At 37.0% G+C, this 22,010-nt stretch overlaps 1 protein-coding gene across 1 annotated transcript; it reads right to left on the reverse strand.

Annotated features, from left to right (window-relative positions):
• Positions 1–706: 706 nt before the first annotated feature.
• Positions 707–20,735, reverse strand: LOC125241159 (nucleobindin-2-like). Its single transcript, XM_048149504.1, is given in 11 exon segments — positions 707–1,850; positions 1,852–2,277; positions 2,473–2,576; positions 3,085–3,318; positions 9,289–9,391; positions 10,698–10,820; positions 11,528–11,698; positions 12,084–12,191; positions 18,032–18,139; positions 18,436–18,567; positions 20,556–20,735. Coding segments are annotated over 10 exon segments (1,722 nt in total). The 5' UTR covers positions 18,550–18,567; positions 20,556–20,735; the 3' UTR covers positions 707–1,619.
• Between the last annotated feature and the right edge of the window lie 1,275 nt (positions 20,736–22,010).

Here is a 22,010-nt window from a genome sequence, read left to right on the forward strand (position 1 = left end):
CGTGCGGCTCTTTTCTTTGTAAGAATTTTGTAGGCATTTAAAAAGGCGGCATTTCGTGAACATCATAGCAGTGGGCCTTCTGTACTTGTAATATTATATATTCTGTGGTGAGAGTGAAAAGATTTTTTTTTCTATCACATATGAACGACAGTGACATGACTAGGCACTTGCACAGGCGCCGCCTGGCGGGATAAAATGTCAGTGTGCCTCCTCATTACTGGAAACCTGGCGCACTATCCCAACAGTTGTTGCTTTTTAATTTTTCTTAACTTTAGGGATAAGGATGACATAGACAACGCGATATCGAAGGCAAGGTCATTTACCTTTAACATTTTCTACGACAAATGCGTAATCTTGGCTCCGCATGTTCAACGACAATGACCATTTATTCGGCCAAAGACCAATAAGCGCAAATCGCAATAGACTTACGAGCATATGGATATCAAATTTAATTTCGACATTGCCGTGACGTGGCGTCTCAGTGTCAGCATTTTGTTTGACATGGCGACGAAAGGGTTAACTACGTTCCTTATACAGTCGCGTTCAGCTATATCTACACATTTATACGAAGAGAAAAATGCTCCTATCATAATATTATAGTCATGTTTATAAATTTATGTGTGTGTATCAGTGTGTAGATGTAACAAAACGCCACTGAATGATAAACTCTCTTATATATAACTTATCTATAAATGAAACCACATTCTGCCATAACAATTTATAATTCAAAGCGTCTATCATAAACTATTACAAATATGTAATGTAATTTGAAACTGACACTAATTCGGCACAACACGTGAATTAAAACAAATATTGGGACAAAACAGTTCCAAAAAGGTAGCGAATTTCATTCCAAGATACAGGTAGAGACTTCGATTTACGTTGTGTCCTTCGGCGATTTCCATTTTCAGCTAAAAGGCGTTTGTATGTAAAGGGAAAACCACAAATTACAGGCAAACACATCTTTGTACATACTATACAGACAGAAGAATAATAAGAGACACAAGTCATGGTTCGCACAGCTAAATTAATTGTGTTGCACAGCAACATACCACAACGCACTAAGTCAATTGTAAATCGTTTTATTGCTCGCCACATATCGATATTTTAAGATCTTATAGATATTTCAATAATTATATAATTAAATTTACAAATGACTGGTGTGATATCTTAAAAGTTGTTTTTAGATGTAACTGAGATTTTGCTATTATTTTAGGGCGCTACTACCTGTAAATTTGATTTTTATAAACAATAAAACGTATGTATTTAAAAATATTTTAAGCGGGTTACTCACGTATTAAGTCGATATAGCATCGGTATAGGTGTATGCGTCGCGCTCTCGACATGTAAAGGCGGGGTCGCTACTCTTGAGAAAGGTTCTCGAAATTGAACCGAAACATGTCGAACGCTATATCGACTTAATACGTGAGTAACCCGCTTAAAATATTTTTAAATATGTATGAGTCTCACGGGAGTTTTATAGTTAAAATAAAACTTATGGGTTGGTGAAGAACTATCAAACTGTAACATTTGCATTTCTGTTCCTTTGTCTAAGCCACCAATATAAAACCTGAAGCGAACTATATCAAAAAGTAGTTTTACATTCGATTGGAGATTACTTATTTAGGGGTGTCTGCGTGTGCCGGCGCTTGGCCCTGGGCCGGCGGGTGGCCCGGAGCGGGTGCTTGTGCCTGGGCCGGTGGGTGACCCTGCGCTGGCGCCGGCGGCTGCTGGTTCACATTCTGGTATTGCTGCGGCGGCGCTTGACCTTGAGGCTGCTGGAACTGGGCTTGTTCCGGCTTAGCTTGATACTGTTGGGGCTGGCCCTGGTTCTGTGGAAGGCTGGGCTGGCTGCGCCTGTGGCGGTTGAGCTTGGAACTGTTGTTGAGGTGGTTGAGCTTGGTACTGTCCTTGCGGAGGTTGCTGGGCTGGGTACTGCCCTTGCGGAGGTTGCTGGGCTGGATACTGCCCTTGCGGAGGTTGCTGGGCTGGATACTGCCCTTGCGGAGGTTGCTGAGCTGGGTACTGTCCCTGCGGCGCTTGGTATCCTCCCTGCGGTTGCTGGCCCTGGTATCCCTGGTAACCCTGCGGTTGCCCTTGGAACTGGCCCTGGGGAGGTTGTCCCTGGTATTGCTGCTGGTAATGAGGCTGGGCCGGGTGGTGGTAGCCCTGCTGCTGCGCCTGGTGGTAGGCCTGCTGCTGCGCCGCGTACTGCTGCTGCTGGTACTGCTGGAGCTGGTGGTGGGCTCCCGGCACCGGCCGACCGTGGGCGTCAATCTGTAACGCAGCCAGTTTACACGTTATTCTCCGGAAAATAGTTTAACCTGTGATAGAAGCCATCTCCCATAAAATATCAAAACGAAATAATAAGGGCATTGATATCTTATTGAGTTATTGAACTTATTTTAATTACAGCAACTATTTTATTTCTCTAAACTTACTCTAGGAAATAAAGTAGAAAACACTACATACCAAGCCTCGCTGTTGCAGGTATTTCAGTTCATCTAGCCGTCTCCTCTCAAACTCCTCATATTCCTGCTGCGTGTAAATTTGGTTTTCTTCGATCGGTTTCCAGCCTAAAAAGTAAGACATAATATTTATTTTAAAATCAGTTTTTGCATATAATTGTCTTTCGTTTTGTTATCTCTATACTTACGTAATATACATAATATTATATTGCTGTTGCCGACTACGCCAGACTGGTCGTGCAACGTGGGGCGGAAGTTGAATATTGCTAACGAGAATAAGTACTCGAGTTTGCAATAGTTTTACGCCACGAGTTAACTACAATGTTTTTCATCACACATGCAATATAAAAATATTTTAAAAAAGTACGGTACTAGAAATTTAATAACTCCTTAGTAAGAATGATTTTTCTGTAACTCCCGCTCTGCCTGCGAGCACATTTAGGGCCAGTTGCATCAAACCATCTGACATCGTTAAAGCGTCCTTAATATTTTATTGTATGGGAAGTTCCATAGACATCTGTTGCGTGACGATGATGTCTGTCAAATGTAATTGATGCAACTGACCCTCAGTGTGCGTGTGATGAAAATAAAAATTAGTTAATGAGTTTGTGCTCACCCTCGTCCCGGTTGAACTCTGCGCGCTGCGTCTCGAGCATGAACTCGTGGAAGTCGATGAGGCCGTCGCGGTTGCGGTCGTTCTCGTGGAACACGTGCTCGCGCATGCGCTCCATCTCCTCCGCGCGCTCGCGCAGGTCCTTGTTGGGCCCGCCCGGCCCGTACATCTTGTCCAGCTCCTTGATGAACAGCGCCTTCACCTCGTCCGCGTCCCATACGCCGTTGCCGTCCACGTCTGTTCGCAAATGGCTTAAACTAACTAAAGCACAGCTACCAAATATGACCAGTTCGCCAGTTCCCGACAACTTTGTACATGGCCACGTCAGCACATTTTAATTGATCCTATTTTGTTACCAACATTTAGTAATATAAGTCGACTTTCGTAAGATACAGGATAATTGTTACAATTAAGAAAATATAGATACTAAGGAACCTTAATGACGAAATAAAACTTACTAAAATCTCAATTCATCAAACAAATCTTGGTAACAAAATAGGAATAATAAAAACAAATTTAACTTTTTCCTTAATTTTTGTACAAACTTTTAGAGAACTGCTGATCGCCGCGAGATAAATGTCATTAATACAATTAGACAAAGACGTGTCATCTATCTCGCGGCGAACAAGAGTATGTGAATATAAATGTCGCAACTGAACAAGAGTATGTGAACATAAAACATTCGTGTACCAACGAATAAACACGAATTATAGAGCGGCCATTTTTAATCGACTTCAAAAAAAGGAGGAGGTTCTCAATTCGTCGGGATCTTTTTAGGGTTCCGTAGTCAACTAGGAACCCTTATAGTTTCGCCATGTCTGTCTGTCCGTCCGTCCGTCCGTCCGTCCGTCCGTCCGTCGTCCGTCCGTCCGTCCGTCCGTCCGTCCGTCCGCGGATAATCTCAGTAACCGTTAGCACTAGAAAGCTGAAATTTGGTACCAATATGTATATCATTCACGCCAACAAAGTGCAAAAATAAAAAATGGAAAAAATGTTTTATTAGGGTACCCCCCCTACATGTAAAGTGGGGGCTGATATTTTTTTTAATTCCAACCTCAACGTGTGATAATTATATTGTTGGATAGGTATTTAAAAATGAATACGGGTTTACTAAGATCGTTTTTTGATAATATTAATATTTTCGGAAATAATCGCTCCTAAAGGAAGAAAAAGTGCGTCCCCACCCCTCTAACTTTTGAACCATATGTTTAAAAAATATGAAAAAAATCACAAAAGTAGAACTTTATAAAGATTTTCTAGGAAAATTGTTTTGAACTTGATGGGTTTAGTAGTTTTTGAGAAAAATACGAAAAACTACGGAACCCTACACTGAGCGTGGCCCGACACGCTCTTGGCCGGTTTTTTTATGTATGTTTCCCGATTACTCGAAGAGCGATTGGAAAATTCTTTTACAAACAATTATTTTATTAATGTGGTCATCGCACATAGCCTCAGTAATTACTATTGCACTCTTTACTAAAAAACTCTTCTTAAATTGCGAGAACTAAGTACTGTAATTACTTTAAGGAGTAATTAAATCTAATTAGGTAAAATATAGAACAAAATATGAAATATCTACCTACCAAATAAATTTATTTGCTGAAAAATTAAGTTCTGCTTGATTACAGAACTGACTAACCTCGGCAGTTTGAAATTGAAAAATAACGTGATTTTGCGCATGAGCACATGGCGAATGGCATGACCACTATGTCTCTAGCATTACTCTTTAATGTCTTTCTAATATTTGCTTTGTTGATTTTGGATGATTGTTGTAAATTGATTAATAATTAATTAAAACGAGAGGGATAACAATAAGGACCATCTATATTTATGTATTTTTTTAACCCCCGACGCAAAAACGAAGGGGTGTTATAAGTTTGACGTGTCTGTCTGTCTATCTGTGTGTATGTCTGTCTGTGGTATCGTAGCTACCGAACGGATGAACCGATTTAGATTTAGTTTTTTTTTTGTTTGAAAGCTGAGTTAGTAGGGAGCGTTCTTAGGCATGTTTCATGAAAATCGGTCCAATATATTATGTCGCGGCCGGGTTTAAAAAAAAAAAATATTGTTATTTAATACACTGGCTTATAACGACTCTCTTTGTTCGACAAGGACTAGTGAAAAAGTGGCTAATTTACCAAATCTAGATTAAAATTTTAATAATGAATACAGGGATATTTATTTTATAAGACACGAGCAGGTACCTAAGGACTGTATCGATAAGTATAAGGACAAAACAAACCTCGTCTAAATGTTGACATGTGCATAATTTTATATTATTATGTTCCGAGAGTATGATCTGAAGGTATTGGTAAGCACTATTTGATATAAGAAGGTCTAATTTTTATTTTATTTTAGAGACTTTATGGTACTTTCATTAAGGTCTAGCAAATAAATTTCGGACAACCCCTATCTGGCTTAATTTGAGAATATTTCAATGACTGTTTGCACGATTTCAACAAACAAAGGTTAATATGCTGCCAAAATATATTCTTTAAGAGTCCTCTTCATGGTTTTTCAATTGGGTACTTGCAGAATAAATGCGGTGAATTTATATAATTAAAAAAAACGCTATTTTGAGCAACGTTCCGGATTGTCGTAAATTTTTGATGCAAGCAGGATGAGAGAAACAGATAAAAAAATTAGCCATAGGCCAAAGTCTAATTGACATTCACGGTGTTTGAACAGTGCCTAAACCAAATCGATATAAACAGTGTATGATAGTTAAATTCGACATCAAAGTCGGAGTTAGAGGAAGCACCATGCCACATTCTCTAAATGGCCGCCATACACAGATCCTGACTTTATTTCTTAAAAATAACTATGGCTAGACTATGTCCAGATATTCTGCTTTGTGGATCATATGTCGTTGAGGTTCACACAGTACAATTTTTTTTCGCAATCGTATCGTTTTTTACGCACTTTGTGAATTTTCTAGTAGCATTTGTCCGGAATCGTAATTGTTACTCGGGAGGATTAAGTCAATACTGTCTAAACCACTTGCTTTACGTCGAGTTTCTAGGACAAAATGTGAACCTTATTATGTGCCTTATTAAGCCTATGTCTTGTTTTAAGAAAAAAATATAATAGCAAATAAATACGGCTACTCAAAGTTGTCCTCATACTTAACGATACAGTCTTTATATTCACCAAACGTTGATGGATAGTCCACTAACATATCGTAAGTAAAACAGTACCACATTTTTCCTCATTTGAAGTGGTAGCTAATTAATTACATTATTGTCGACAATCATGGTCGTCCTACAAAAACCGATCAGAGATGAAAATTAAACTTTTCATTAATAAAAGGAGTTCCAATACGATATTTGTTTCCTCCGTTATAATGCCAGTGATTCTTGTCATACAAATTTCTAACAGGTTTCCTTACAAATATATGTATAGGAGGTACAGGTACACGTATGTAGTAAATTAATTTAATTTATATATTTTACTCGCGTTCGTGGTGTGAAAAGTTCCGAAACAAACCCTCGAACCGCCAAAGATTACATTTTACGAATGCATGCTTGGGTGAGCAGTCTAACAACAACTTTGTTCGCCTGGCAAAATAATTATGCTATACGTATATGGGCGTCTATATCACTCTATATTACATTAAAATATACTTTTCAGTACAGATGGTGTTTTTTTTACGCACTAGTGCGAGAAGTGGTTCATTATATGTCAGGTCGAAACTTCGGAAGGTCACCTGTACTGAAAAACGTCGTACGATACACGTGCGAAAAGGAAATTCGTAACTCGTGTCGATTTAAAACACTCCCTTCGGTCGTGTCTGTTTATCGCCACTCGTTTCGAACTTCCTTTTTTACGCACTTGTATCGTAATGTACTATTTATTTACTTTACGTTGAAAATAATAGTCAAGGTACGCCCAGATTAATAAATAGGCTTGTGTCGTTCACGAACTATGAACTGTTAGGAATAAAATCCCATCAATGACCGAAATGAACTGAATCTTACCGTGGTCTGAGAATCGGTCTTTGCTCATTTAGTTCAGTATAGGATCGGCGAGCGCGAGCGGTTGGGATCGAGAACGAATGTGTGACTGCGCCGACCGAGAGCGAGAGCTACTTAGCAGAGCAACAAAAAAAGTCAAGTTTTCATATTAAACTTCGGTTACTTACAACCTTTCGGCCCGGAATGTTACTATCTGTGGACTATTCGTATCATTTTGACACTATTCGGTCCCATTCGTTCTGATCTTTTCGACCGCAGTGGTCGCTGGTCTGGCTGAACTAAATGAGCAAAAGACCTAAAAGAGCGAACTAGTTCGTGGGAGCGATTGAACGAGATCGGAGCGCTCCGATCAACGAACGAAACGGCACAAGCCTATTAATAAATGTCATCAAACTTATTGTTCACATCCATATCACCGTTGAGGTATTAGTACGACATATAAACACTTTATGAAAACGAATCAAATAAATGGTATTTTCCTCTAAGATGGTGACAGAGAAACCCAGATTACAATTTGCTAAAAAGATTAAAAAAACATCAAACTAATTATTCATCGTGCAAAAGAATGGATGCAACAAACCAATTCTCAATAACAAACAATACTAAACAATGAACAATCGTGGTACAAACTAAACTGAATACTAAACAGTTGCATGTACTGTAAAATCCAAGTAGCGTGCGAGCGAGTTATTGCATTAGTAATCAAACACAAGACGTAAATCGGTGTTTTGGCATTTGAGTGTAAGGACATTCCATCAAGTTAGACATCATTTTATTGGAATTTTACTTTAATGATTGTATTTTTTATTTATTTTTTACATAATTGTAACAATGTTTGACAGTGTATGATTAGTACCAATAAATGTATATATCTATCTATCTATAGGAGAGATATCCGCCTGTAGATAACGTACCCAAAATACGAGACCCGCTTAGTGCGTTTTCACATTATCCGATCCGATATCGGATGTAGGACCGATATCCCATACATTACAGGCGCCATATTGGATTTTTTCTATTGAAATCCTTCCGACATCTGATATCGGATCTGATAATGTGAAAACAGAATTAGGGCTAATACCAGGCTTGGTCAAAATACCTCCCCTGACCTCCGTGTATACTAGGTTTAGTTATCGGAGGAAGGAAGCGTAGTTTGGGTACGTTCACTGAGGCCCACTTGCAAGTGGCCCTTAGTAAATTAAAAATTATCCCTCTGCCAAACGTATGAGTGCGTCAGAGAAAGATTTACAATGTGCTACTGAGTCTTCGGGTACTGCACAATGTTTTGCATGTTTGCGTAATATTATACATGTCTGACTTCTTCACTTTTTCGAGGCAGGGTAAAAACTAAAAATGAAATGACTGATGAAATTGAAAATTTAAATCGATGAATTTGACGGTCCCCATGGACACGACACCTGGGGCATGGTTCTCCGCTAGGTCCGGCTCTGATCAGGAGATGTGATCCTTCCAAATTTATTTTCTATTACTCGCAAATATTCTTACACTCAATGACCAAACAAACAATATTTATAATTATGTTAGGTGAAAATCTAGGTCTACAATTATGTGAATTATGAATGCAACTAACTGTAGATACCTTATTAAAAAGAAAGCGTCAACGAAAACAAAATAATTATCGTTTATGTCATCCATTACGACGCGCCTCACTAGACTTTCTAATCGCTTAAAATACAAGTGTAAAACTTTTTATCAGAATATTATTTTTGTCTCATCATCCTCCTTGCGTTGTCCCGGCATTTGCCACGGCTCATGGGATCCTGGGGTCTGCTTTGACAACTAATCCCAATATTATTTTTGTCTATATATATTACTTCGATAACTATTTTATGTAGCCAGAATTACTTAAGTACCTATTCAAAGGATGCAGTTGCAGACTTAAACCCCCTTTTTCATAAACGTTCACTAAAGTCATCAAACCGATAAAGTTCGTTTGTCCCTTTTTATCACACCAATACGTCGGAAAGGGACAAACGAACTTTATCGGCCTGATAACTTTAGTGAACGTTTATGAATAAAGGGGTTATACTATAAAAACTCATCGCTGTGGACCGAGCGAAATGGCGTGCTCTTCTGTTGGAGGCTAAGGTAAGACTTGGGTCAGGTCGCGGCGCCAAGTAAGTGGCTACCGTTAAGCGATTAGGAAGAAGAGTGGAAGCGTCTTCTTCGACGACCTACGTACTCTACGCTACCTGCACGCTCTGGATCTTACCGTGCATCATGAAAAACACTTTTGGGTTGAAGTCTTTCGGGTCCATATTATCGGCGGTTTTCCACAAGTCTAACAACTGTTGCCTGGTCGCAGGGTGTCGCAGCTGTCACAGACAACAAATAAGTTAAATGAGGTATATTGTGACTCACCATGCATCATGAAGAAAGCTTTAGGGTCAAACTGTTGGTCCATGTGGTCCTGTTTTTCCCACACCTCTTCGAGCTGTTGCTTAGAACCAGGATGGTGCATCTAGTATCAGAGTAACAATGTGAATAACTCGGTTGGATGAACTTTCAAATTACAATTTAGATTTATTGTTAGTTTCCCATGAAATTAAAATAAGAGGTTTGAACATTGATTGAAAGAATACTCTGCCAATAATGATTTACGTGGTCAAGGCAAATGATAATGGCCCTTAAATTATTAAAATGTTTTATAGCCAATTTCGCAACAAGGTAGCCTTGTGTTACGTACTTCTATTTTGTTTAAGAAGTTGTAAATATTTAAATTAGTCTGACACTCGAGGAGCTAAGATATTTTCGTATTACTATTAGTACATCCAAGTACGGGGTGCACGCATTTAGGTACTCAAAAGCATATCCATATTTATGAGTTTTTTTCGATACGTATACTTTGAACTTTACACACATAATTATTGGTAAATTTACGTTATTTTTATAAGGAATTCTAAAAAACTTAGGACCCATGTATTTATACCTAACTAGCAGTGTGAGGCGTAAACTTTACCCAGTCACGCTAGCCGCGTGGGTACATACGTTTCGTGTAAGACTGTTAATCATAGAGGAAAAAATCGATATCCATGTTCGATTAATATTTACCTTGGAATAATGTACCGTGAAAACGTATAGTGACTCATTAGGCCACGTAAGCTATTTCTAAATTGGTAAGCGCTGAATCAATACTCAAGTCTGTCTAAGCTAACTGTGCAGTCGCCACAGAGTTTAATTACATAGACGTGACAAATTGTGGGAGTACATTAACATACATACAATACATAGTAGTCTGACTTGACAGTGACTGTAAAGTATACACCGTGTTTTTATTGAATTCCGTTAATAGGGCCATTATAGGAAAATATAAAATATAAAAATATAAAACTATGACATGTCAATTACATATCGACCACACAAAGCCCGTTTCTTAACAGCAATTGATGTAACACCTATTGCAGGTGTATAGGATTTTTCAGAAAAAAGTTACGAATTAAAAAAAACTAACTATGCTATTCTGTTTCCTATAATGGACCTAACTATATGCCGAAGTTGACGGAATTCAATAAAATCACGGTGTATGCAGAATAAGGGTTCATTTGTGCCCTTTCGCAGCAAAGTCCCACTTTGTTGTCAAAAGGCCTATTACAATTGAGTGATTATTCGATGGGTACTTACCGGCTTATGGTGTTTCTTTGCATCCTCCTCCTGTTTCTCCTTTTCTAAGTACTCTTTCTTTTGAGTCTCATCCAATGATTCCAGTTTTTGGTGCTTCTCGAATTCCTTCTCCATTTCGTATTCCTGTGGAATGTACAGTTTCAAAATATAATTTTCATACAACCATTTCTCTTCATGTCATGTCATGAACATGTAAAATATATACTATTATTCATAAACGTTCACTAAAGTTATCAAACCGATAAAGTTCGTTTGCCCCTTTCCGACATATTGGTGTAATAGGCTACTTGCCTCCTAGTCAAAACAGCTTCTTTTTAAGAACTGTCAAAACGAATTTGGACGACTTGCTAATATGGAATTTATATGAAATCGAATTGAGTGACGTCACGGTCAACTCAGTTACTTTATATATTCCTACCTGACTTATTAAATAGAAATTGGATTTAAAAATTACTTCTGTCCATGTCTTTCTTATAAAATTATGTGATGCTTTAGTCCGTCCATGTTATAAAATATTTTCTTTTAACTACAGTCAAGTTCCCTATAGAAAGGGGCGAACTTTATCGGCTTGATAACTTTAGTGAGCGTTTATGAATAAGGAGGTAAAGCTTTAATCAAATACGCTGCCTATACCGATTGAGATATAATAAAACTATGTATGGTGGAACTGTACCTCGTATATAGGTCTACAAAAAAGGCCGGGATAGCATATGTCTATCTTTTATGGGTAAATTACTATAACCATTTTTATGATAGTCTTCGTGCGTCACGCGTCACCGGGGCGGGCCCGTAGTATATTGCATTATTAATCTGATAATATAACTACAGACCTTGAACTGTTTCTTTCTCTCCTTGTCCGCTGCTTCCAAGTCAGCAGTGGTCTTCTTGATGAGTTTCTTCAGATCCTCGATCTCGAAGGTGTGAGGGTTGTTGTGGTCCAAGTGCTCGTTAGTAGGTACTTTTCCCATGTCCGTGTCCAGGTGATTTGTCAACTCGTATTGCTGTGAACAAGATTAATATGTAGTGAACTCTGTTTTAAAATTTATAATATCAACATTTTTGGCCACAACATATTTGCATTTATCTAGTTGTAGCCACGACTAGCAACTAGCACCACAGATTTCATACATAACTACCATAGATCAAGCAAACCTATCTACTTAGCATGTAGAACGAACTCAGTCACAGTCACTCAGCGATGAACTATAAAACATCATTGCGTCTCTTTTTTTTACAGAGAAGCGACTATCTTTTGTTCGTTTCTATCGCCGATAGCTCGTCGCTTATTCGCTCTTGGTGGGACAAGTGCCTATGGAGAATGGATGTGGTTGTTGCCACACGATGACAAAAGTATTAAATGTAGTCAAACACGATGTGCCAACATACCTTCGTAGCCAAATGGCGTAGTCTCTCCAGCTCGCGCCGCTTGATCTCGTCCAGCTTGGTCCTCACGTTGTGGTTCACGAAGTCCAGCTGCTCTGCTATCTTACCCGACTACACGAGGACAAATAAAACATAATGGGTTAGAAAGAGACAAAAAATAGCCTATGTCACTCTCCATCTGTTTAACTTTCGAAATAAAGAAGTTTCGTGTCCGTAAAGTACAGAAGTCATTTGTTGGGCAATGCATTCATTTTTATAATAAGTTACCTGACACTGCTTTGAGATTACCCCTCCCAGCTCAGCAATTAAAATAATTGTATTATGTATAGAGGACACAGTTAGATAAGAAAGCACATCTTACGGCGAAATTATGGTCAAAAGCTGCACTTTATGCAGAAAGCAAGCCACTTTGCACAGTGATACTAGGGACCAATACAAATGATTTCATCCGAGGAAACACGATTTTCATCCACTAGAATTCAAGATGGCGGACATTTTCCAAAATGGCGGCCTCATATTTTTAAAAATTTATAGAATCACAACGGCTGCACCGATTTTGATGGTTGGGGTGTCTATCAGTTCGTATTGAAGCTTTTATTAATATAAAAAATTAAAAACATAAAAAAATTAAGATGGCGGCCGAATAATAAGAAAAATATGAAATTTTCAAACTTTTTTTTCATTCTCGTGAAATTTACCAATAAATTTTCTATGATATGGCCACATTTTTATATATATTAATTAAACCTGATAATATTATCTACATAATAAAATAATAATCATGAAAATCCGTTGAGAAGTTTTTGAACTATACCCATTTCAAATGGAGCGCGCGGATTTGAAAGACGTTTTTGCACGTGATGTGAAAAAAATTGGAATCATAACGGCTGCACCGATTTTAATGGTTGGGGTGGCTATCAGTTTGTATTAAAACATTTATTCATATAAAAATTAAAATCATTTAAAAAATTAAAGATGGCGGCCTAATAATAAGAAAAATATGAAATTTTCATTTTTTTTATTCTCACGAAATTTACAAATAGTTTTTCTACGATATGGTCACATTTTTATTTATTGAAATAGAATCTGATAATATCATCTGCAAAATAAAACAAAAAACGTTAAAATCCGTTCAGTAGTTTTTGAACTATACGCATTTATTTTGGTCACCACTTACTATATTACTATTCAGAATCAATGTATTTAGTATTTATATACATTATTAGTAATTTATTCCGAGTTTAGGTATATTTAGATAACCCCCGTAAACGTTGATGGTCATAATTTTTATTTTAATACGTAAAAGAACTTAAATAGGTACACATAACATTTGCATCACTTCTCCTTTTCAAGGCTAGAGTTAATCTCCGACAACTTCTGTAGCCTACGGAAACATATATTAATACAAACTTATTTTTTGCTTCTCGTCTAGGTTATACTGAAAGATAGAAGAGTGATTCAAAATAATATCAAAATACAAGGAAATAATGAATAAATAATAATTTAAAATATCATTTTTGCAAAATACTTTTTATTTTGGCAGCTGCCTGTGCAAATGTACTACATTGCATTATTTGCATTGCGCAGGGTAGACCCACAACACGTACAGCGTATTGTTTCGCAGCCTGTTTCACAACCGCAATTGTCCAAGTATTCCCATTCATACCATATCTCCCTGTTTTCAGACCACTGCAGGGGGCCGATCGGGGGCACATCCGCATCGTACGCACACACGAACGCCGTGAGACTCAAAAATCGGCCCCCTGTACCCAACTATCATTGTACGTCTTCCAACCCCAGGATGATGGCATAGGCACAGAAGTAATATCCAGAATATGGGGCGTTGTTATACGACACGGAGCGCAAGTGCTGCCGATGTTGGTTACTAATTTATTTTTGGTGGTAAACATCAGTTTCTTGCTCACCAAGTTCAGGTGAACTTTTCAAGCATGGCGATTATTCCTGCAGGAAGACTTTGTAGTTACTGCGATGTTTCTATCAAAGCTGGTATAACTTCAGGGGGTGCAAACAATGTTTTAGAACATGATTTTTTTCTTTTGTATTGAAAAAAGAAGTGGTGTCAGACGTAAAGACGTGAAAACCACGAAGAGCAGTCGGTCTTCCAGGATCCAAAGTGTTGGCTATTTTATAACTTATACTCTGGCAGGTTATTCTCATTTAAAATATTAAGAAAATATACTAGATAAGACTTGGAAATTTCCCAATATAATTAGCTCCATAGATCCCATGCTTAAATGCCAAATTGGGACCGTTCTTAACACATATTTTAGTGAGCAAGCATGGACTCAGGCCTGTTTTCCGGTATGGTTTGGCGGCTTAGGCACTCGTAAAGTGTCGTTTTGCCGACATTCCTGCCTCCATTTACATCACGTCCGATCTCGCAAGTAACATCTTGAAAGCCTCCACGGCTACAAACTGCGAGATAAACTCAAACAACAAAGGGCATGGGACACTGGTACCCGTTACCACCCTGAACTCACTCGAGGCCTCTTCATGAGGCAAAGACCTTTCGGGCTCTAAGCTAGGTCCAAACCCGAATCTGGCCACTGACTTTGCGTCTATCCTTCACCCGTACTTCAGACTTCAGTAGTTTTTTATTTAAATACCAAGACATTTGTATCGGAAGATCTGATGATACACGTGAGTCCCTGTTCCACCATATCTTTTGCGCGAGGTACAATGAGGCTATCAGCTTCTTCCGGTTACGTTCCTATGGTTTACCCTGAAATAGCAGAACAAATGTTCTCTGAGGAAGTAAATTGTTTAGAAAAAAAAAATCACCACACTAATAACATCAACAGGCTACAGTTTCTGGAACAAGCCTTGTTGGTTGTCATACTAACATAACAGGGTCTTCCTGGAGGAATAATGGCCAAGCTTGAAAAGTTCACCTGCGGTGCGGCCTATATATGATCCGCAGACTCCACATTTATCGGTGAACTTGGTGCGCAAGGAACCGTTTCCAACCAAAATTAATAACCAGCATCCCACCAACATCGTCAGCACTACAAAACATACGCTCCTTTTCGTATAACAAGCAAACCATCTCGAAACGTAGACTAAGTAGACGAGAAGCAGAAAATAAGTTATTTTATACATAGCGACTTCTATATTTCTGTAACCCCTACAGAAGTTGTCGAAAATTATCTCTGGAGTCCTCGGAAAGGACAATTGCTATTAATACAAATACTATGTTATGTGCATTTACGTTATTTTACGTATTAAAATAAAAATTATGACCATCAAAGTTTACGGGGGTTATCTAAATATACCTAAACTCGGAATAAAATACTAATAATGTATATAAATACTAAAAACATTGATTCTGAATAGTAATATAGTAAGTTGTGACCAAAATAAATAATCAGTCTTGCGTGTATAGCGGTACGAGACTTCTTTCATACCCGCGCGGTTCATTTGCAATGCGTATAGTTCAAAAACTACTGAACGGATTTTAACGTTTTTTGTTTTATTTTGCAGATGATATTATCAGATTTTATTTAAATAAATAAAAATGTGACCATATCGTAGAAAAACTATTTGTAAATTTCGTGAGATTAAAAAAAAATTGAAAATTTCATATTTTTCTTATTATTCGGCCGCCATCTTTAATTTTTTTAAATGATTTTAATTTTTATATGAATAAATGTTTTAATACAAACTGATAGCCACCCCAACCATTAAAATCGGTGCAGCCGTTATGATTCCAATTTTTTTACATCATGTGCGAAAACGTCTTTCAAATCCGCGCGCTCCATTTGAAATGGGTATAGTTCAAAAACTACTCAACGGATTTTCATGATTTTTATTAGATTGTATAGATAATATTATCAGGTTTAATTTAAATACATACAAATGTGGCCATATCATAGAAAATTTATTGGTAAATTTCACGAGAATGAAAAAAAAAGTTTGAAAATTTCATATTTTTCTTATTATTCGGCCGCCATCTTATTTTTTTATGACTTTATTTTTTTATATTAATAAGCGCTTCAATACGAACTGATAGACACCCCAACCATCAAAATCGGTGCAGCCGTTGTGATTCTATAAATTTTTAAAAATATGCGGCCGCCATTTTGGAAAATGTCCGCCATCTTGAATTCTAGTGGATGAAAATCGTGTTTCCTCGGATGAAATCATTTGTATTGGTCCCTAGTATCACTGTGCAAAGTGGCTTGCTTTCTGCATAAAATGCAGTTTTTTTCCGTAAGCCCTATGACTATCCCACCCAACTGAGGGGGACTGAAATCTTCTCGAGGCTGAGGCGTAGGGTTAGAGCCGGCGTAGCTTTATTTGACGTTCATATGCGCATTGTAATATGCCTACTTGAAAAATAAATATTTCATTTTCATTTTCATTTTCAACTATCTCCACTTTAAAAATCAGGGCCGTCGAATATATGCGTAGGATCTTAATAAATAGTATTTTCTTATCCTCTCGCGTCATCACCTTAATTCGATTTAAATTACTATTATGAACGTGTTTTGTATACTTAGGTATACGTGCAGGCGCAGTCTACAGTAGGATGTATTTTTTTATATCACTTTTGGGAGTCAAATGAAGGCAATATGACGCCAAAATAGATTCGCAATATCATAGAAACCGGCGCAATTCGATGACGAATATACACAAGTAGATTAAACATTCATAACAATTTTTGATGTTTATAAATATGCAGCTCACACTATGCTACACTCTGTATAAACTAAAACAGTTTAGTTTACATTTAGTGACGCATGCGTGACGAACCACCTACGAAATGATTAATATTGCTCATGTGTTACTCGCTATTTAGTCTTTGGGTGATTTAGGTTTAGTCATATAAGGAACATAGTAAAGGTATATGTTACTAAATCAGTCTGTGGCGATTTTATAGCAGCCATTATCTTTTAGATGAATTAGCAATCAAAAGCAGTCTGTTCTTTGTCATTGTCACCGATGTTTGAACAAATATACCTACGCTTATGTACGAAGTTTCACGCAGATTTGGCCACATTGACCTTAATACACTAAGTGCCCCTGGGACCGGTATAGGTATCAGTCAGTACCCATTTGGGGCATTTGGACATCCTAACTGAAGGATATTAAGCGGATACTGGATACATAATGATAGGGAATTCAATGTAGGCAAATGCCAATTTATTCCAATCCTAACCAGTATCAATTGTTTACTAGGAGTCAACTTACCGTAATGTACTAAAAAGCCAAAAATGTATGAAAATATTTCAATTTAATATCAATAAATTGTATTCATTTCATAGTCGTATTAAATCCTCCAATTCGTAATAAATTAACTAAAATCGTATACTAACCGCGGTATTCCGCAAATACCTGGATCCCAAGGGGCTAAAAACATTAATGAAGCAGAATTCTCCGAGACAGACTTTCTCATGCAGAAAAGCATTCCCTGAGTGAATGGTTATTTTGAATTAAGTATATGTGACAAATCAGTGTCTGGGCATTTTCGCGAGAACAATCACAATTTCTTTTTCTATGGTAGGTAAATTTTATTTATTATTTATTTATTTATTTAAACTTTACTGCACAATTGAAAAATAAATATAAATGGCGAACTTAATGCCGTAAGGCATTCTCTACCAGTCAACCACAGGGCAAAACAGAAATTCGCGAATGTGGGTGCAATGAGAAAAATAATTTAGAAAGCATGACAACTATAAGCAATTTGCTGCGACAACTATTAACAATATTATTTACAATCAATATAATAAATAATACGTTCATATCATCACCCACACATATACTTAGGGCTCGTGATTCTGAGCAGGAAAAACATTAAATTTACCTATTTTGGAAAAAAAGGTTTTGAATCTTATTTCCACGAAAATGCCCGTCTCATAAAATTAAATACTATCATGTGTTTAGACTTGTCTTATAAGTTATGAAACTTATAAACATGGATCACTTACCCGCACATCCTCCTGATCTGCCTTTTCCAAGCGCTCCCTGAAGTCAGGGTCACTCTCCAGGGCTTGCACAACTTCTTTCAAGTAGCGGTGGTATTCCATGTACTCTTCCTGTTATTAAAAATTTCAAATTATTGTCAAAAACGTAACTCTTTATTATTTATGTCAATTTTGGAGTTGGTCTAATTTTAAATTTCTAGTCTATTTATATGTATAGTATAATCTAGTATATTCAATTTCAGAGATCGGACAGTCTGTCCGATCTCTGAGTATATTACAGTCACCTTGTAAATTAATGCAGAAGACTACATACGAAAAAAAAAGTCTACATAAATTGTGTACAAATATTATGCACTCAAGCATTTGTTATTACTAAATTAAGTAACATTACTTATATTGGTTCTTACCAGATCATCTTTAATCTCGCTATCTTTTTCATCAGACTTATCGGGAGTGACCGGAGGAGCATAGGAACAGTGGAGTATTACTGTTAGACACAACAGGCTAAGAAATAATCTCATTGTAATGTGTTGGATTGCCTGAAACAACATGTTACTGGTGAACATACTACAAATAAAAAATATGTGACAACCAGACCCCTTAGCCAGAAAATCTTCTATTTAGGTATTAATAATTTATCTTGAAACAACTATATTTTCTCTAACATATATTCCATTTACTTGACTTTTAGAAGCATACATGATAAAGTTTAACTTAATTACACACTACAAAGCACAATGAAACTCAATCGGAAACAGGATAAATCTAAATATTAAGTGATACAATATCAATTTTAAGATATTTATTGATATAATTGCATTTTTGCATAACTAATCAAATCATGCGAACCAGGCGCAGCAGCGAAGCCTTATCTATCTTTTTTCTTAACATTAGTATTATTAGCAGTGATGGGATTAGGGTGTGCGATTTCGGATGAATGACCTCAAACATTAATCATAGCGTGGATACGACTTGGGATTACGGGACTCATATTGTTTCACAGTAAATATTATTGACCTAAATTAAGAGGACACAATAATACAATATTTTGTCATACTGTTCATTCAACATTACTTTTAACATTTAAAAGGTACAATGGTACAATCATTAAATAAAACATCAAACATCAATTAAAAATTGTACCTATTATTAACGGTTTTTTTTTTGTAAATGGGTAATTTTTCCACATTGTAGTTTTTCCTCAGTCTCCCGTTGACCATGAACGCTATAAAGGGTACGAAATATTGAGATCTAAATTCACTACACGCGAATTATTCCGTTCCCATAGTTTTATTGTTTTATTGCCTGTTCATAAAAGAAAACAATAGAAAATTATAAATACCGAGTTAGGTAAGCATACTTGCAAGGAGGATTTGAAAAGCAAAACACAAATATCAAAAGATACAACATGTTTGTTGTCTTTATTTGCATAAATGCCAAAACTAGTGTACCTATTTCATATTTCATCAATATAATATTCTATGCTAAAAAATTGTTAAAATAATATACATTTATAACATTTAACATAAACTTAAACATTTCATATGGAATCCCGAGGCTAAAAGCCATATCCATACTAAGCTTACGCCCTGAGATCCTGCGAAATGACACCCCCGCATCCGATCACTGATTATTAGTAAAACCAATACCTGCAATTTTGGTATCATAATTATCACTTTCAGTTTTCATATGGAGGACCAAATTTAGTAATGTATATAATACCTCACCTAGTAAACAATATATGTAGATAATAAACAGTTTTTGCAGAGCATAGGGCATTTTAAAACCAAGCTAAAATATTGCATATGGCTAGTGCCCCAGTTTCCATTAATTTGGCTAAATTATGTTTATAAACCTTTTTGCTGCACTGCTTGCAATGCTTATCATCTATCTATATAAAAATTAATATGTTTTTGATAATCTGAGTGAGAAAGAAAACTGGTGAATGTGGAAGCACACTAGCACAAAGATACCAAAAAATATGTAAGAGAATTGAGTAGAGGAATGAGCTGCTCATTTCACTCTCTGGATATTGACATTACAGGCTGTATTTATGTGGCTATTTTGTTCTAATCATTAATTGTGAGTGTTAGAAGAATTAATAACTTGTATGTCATTACTTTACAGATATTTTTAAAACATTTTACATAATCTCAATATCCAGATGAGGTTTACATTTGAATGGAGAAGTGAACTCAGCGTATCCTTGAAGAAAATAACAGTAACTGTGCAGTAAATACAAAATGACATATTACAATATTTCTACAAACGCAATCGGAAATAGCAATACACCTAGGTAGTAAGTAAGTCAATTGTGATAAAATTAAGAGAACCACAGGCTCTGGATATAAATACATGAATAAATATCAGCAGAGAGAAGGGTATTAGAGTTCATATACCTGAGTCTTTTTACTTTTTATATACGAGAAAAGAGAATGCCGTATGGCATTAATTCGCCTATTGTACGTTGTGTTTCTTTGTGCAATAAAGATTAAATAAATAAATAAAACAGTTTGTTTCCACTTACCTAGATCACAAAAAGTATCCTTTCTAAAAACCACAATTAAATAATACAGTGTAGATTTCACTCTTTAGAAGTAATTTAAAACGTTTTTAACAAAACGAAGCCTGTAGTAGCCTGTTAGTCCTGTTACCCATGTTATTCTACTTCGGCTAGGGCTACTTCGCGAATAAATTTAATATTGACGTGTCTTCAAAAACCCGCCACAGATACGATAAAATCATCGTTTCATATAAAGGTCGTAACAGACAGGACTACCACAATACAACGTTGTTTAGTCAGCCGATCACTTTAGGGCTTATTAGATCTACACCTTGAGAAGAGCCCGTACGACATAATTATCAGGACATCGCGTTAACATATACAAGGATTTTCGTATTATATTGCGTAAGATAAGTCTGCAATGATTTTAATAGATAGCCCCGTCTCTGCAAGGGTTAGTAAACGTCATAATTTATTTTTATCAAAGTTTGACGTATAAACAACATCTGTACGGCTTCCCACAGACAGTCTTAAAAATTCATAATCTTAAAAAAAACTTGTATGCAATCTGACAGTTCAAATCTGTCAGTGTCTTGTCAGTGTCAGTTTGAACTGTCAGATTGCATACAAGTTTATTTTAAGATTATGAATTTTTAAGACTGTCTGTGGGAAGCCTACAAGTGGTGGCACGTAACCACAGTATAATAAAGAGTACTATCGTACAGTATGGCCACTCCCGCTCCCCGCTGAAAGTGCCGCCCACCCCCTCTCGGTTACCTCACAGTTACCGCCTGTCAAAAACGCGAACAGTCGGCCTGTCATATTTCACCCATACAAGCATAGCACGCGTTCACCTACACGAGCTTAGAATGTGTGCTAGGAACGCGCTTCTTTCATATATTTTATCGCCAGTGTCCGAGATGTGACGTAACTTTAGCGCTGAGTGAAATGTGGAGGGAATAGCTGTACATGGGGACGCATACCATTCGCCCCCTTTTGACTTCTGCTTCTGCGCAATAACGGTCAGCGCTAAAGTTACGTGCCGCGACTCGTACTGGCGAGGCTGTGAAAATCATTGCAAACTTATCGTCATAGCTGGGCAGGGCCGGATTAAGGGTAGAGCGAGTGGAGCGGCCGCTCTAGGCGTCACATGGTAAGGGGGCGCCAAAATCGAGAATGTGGAAAAATCCATACAAAAAAATTATACGTTGCGTGGGCGCGCACATATCACAAAATGGCGAGAGGAGTCGGGAATTAATCCACTATTTAAAATCTAGATTTGTAATTCAGATTAAGTGGAAAGTTGCACCACATTGCCAAACATTCATAAGGGCGATGTTGCTAGGGCGCCGTAAAAGGAGGATTCTAGCCCTTGACGAGCCACATTGTTATGCAGCGAACGACAAAGTAAAGTCGCTATCCAAATGCAATAATATGAGTCTACCTGATAGTCCAAAGCGGAGTTCCTCATAAAGCCAA

This window comes from Leguminivora glycinivorella, chromosome Z, assembly GCF_023078275.1.
Source record: "Leguminivora glycinivorella isolate SPB_JAAS2020 chromosome Z, LegGlyc_1.1, whole genome shotgun sequence".
Lineage (NCBI taxonomy): Eukaryota > Metazoa > Arthropoda > Insecta > Lepidoptera > Tortricidae > Leguminivora > Leguminivora glycinivorella.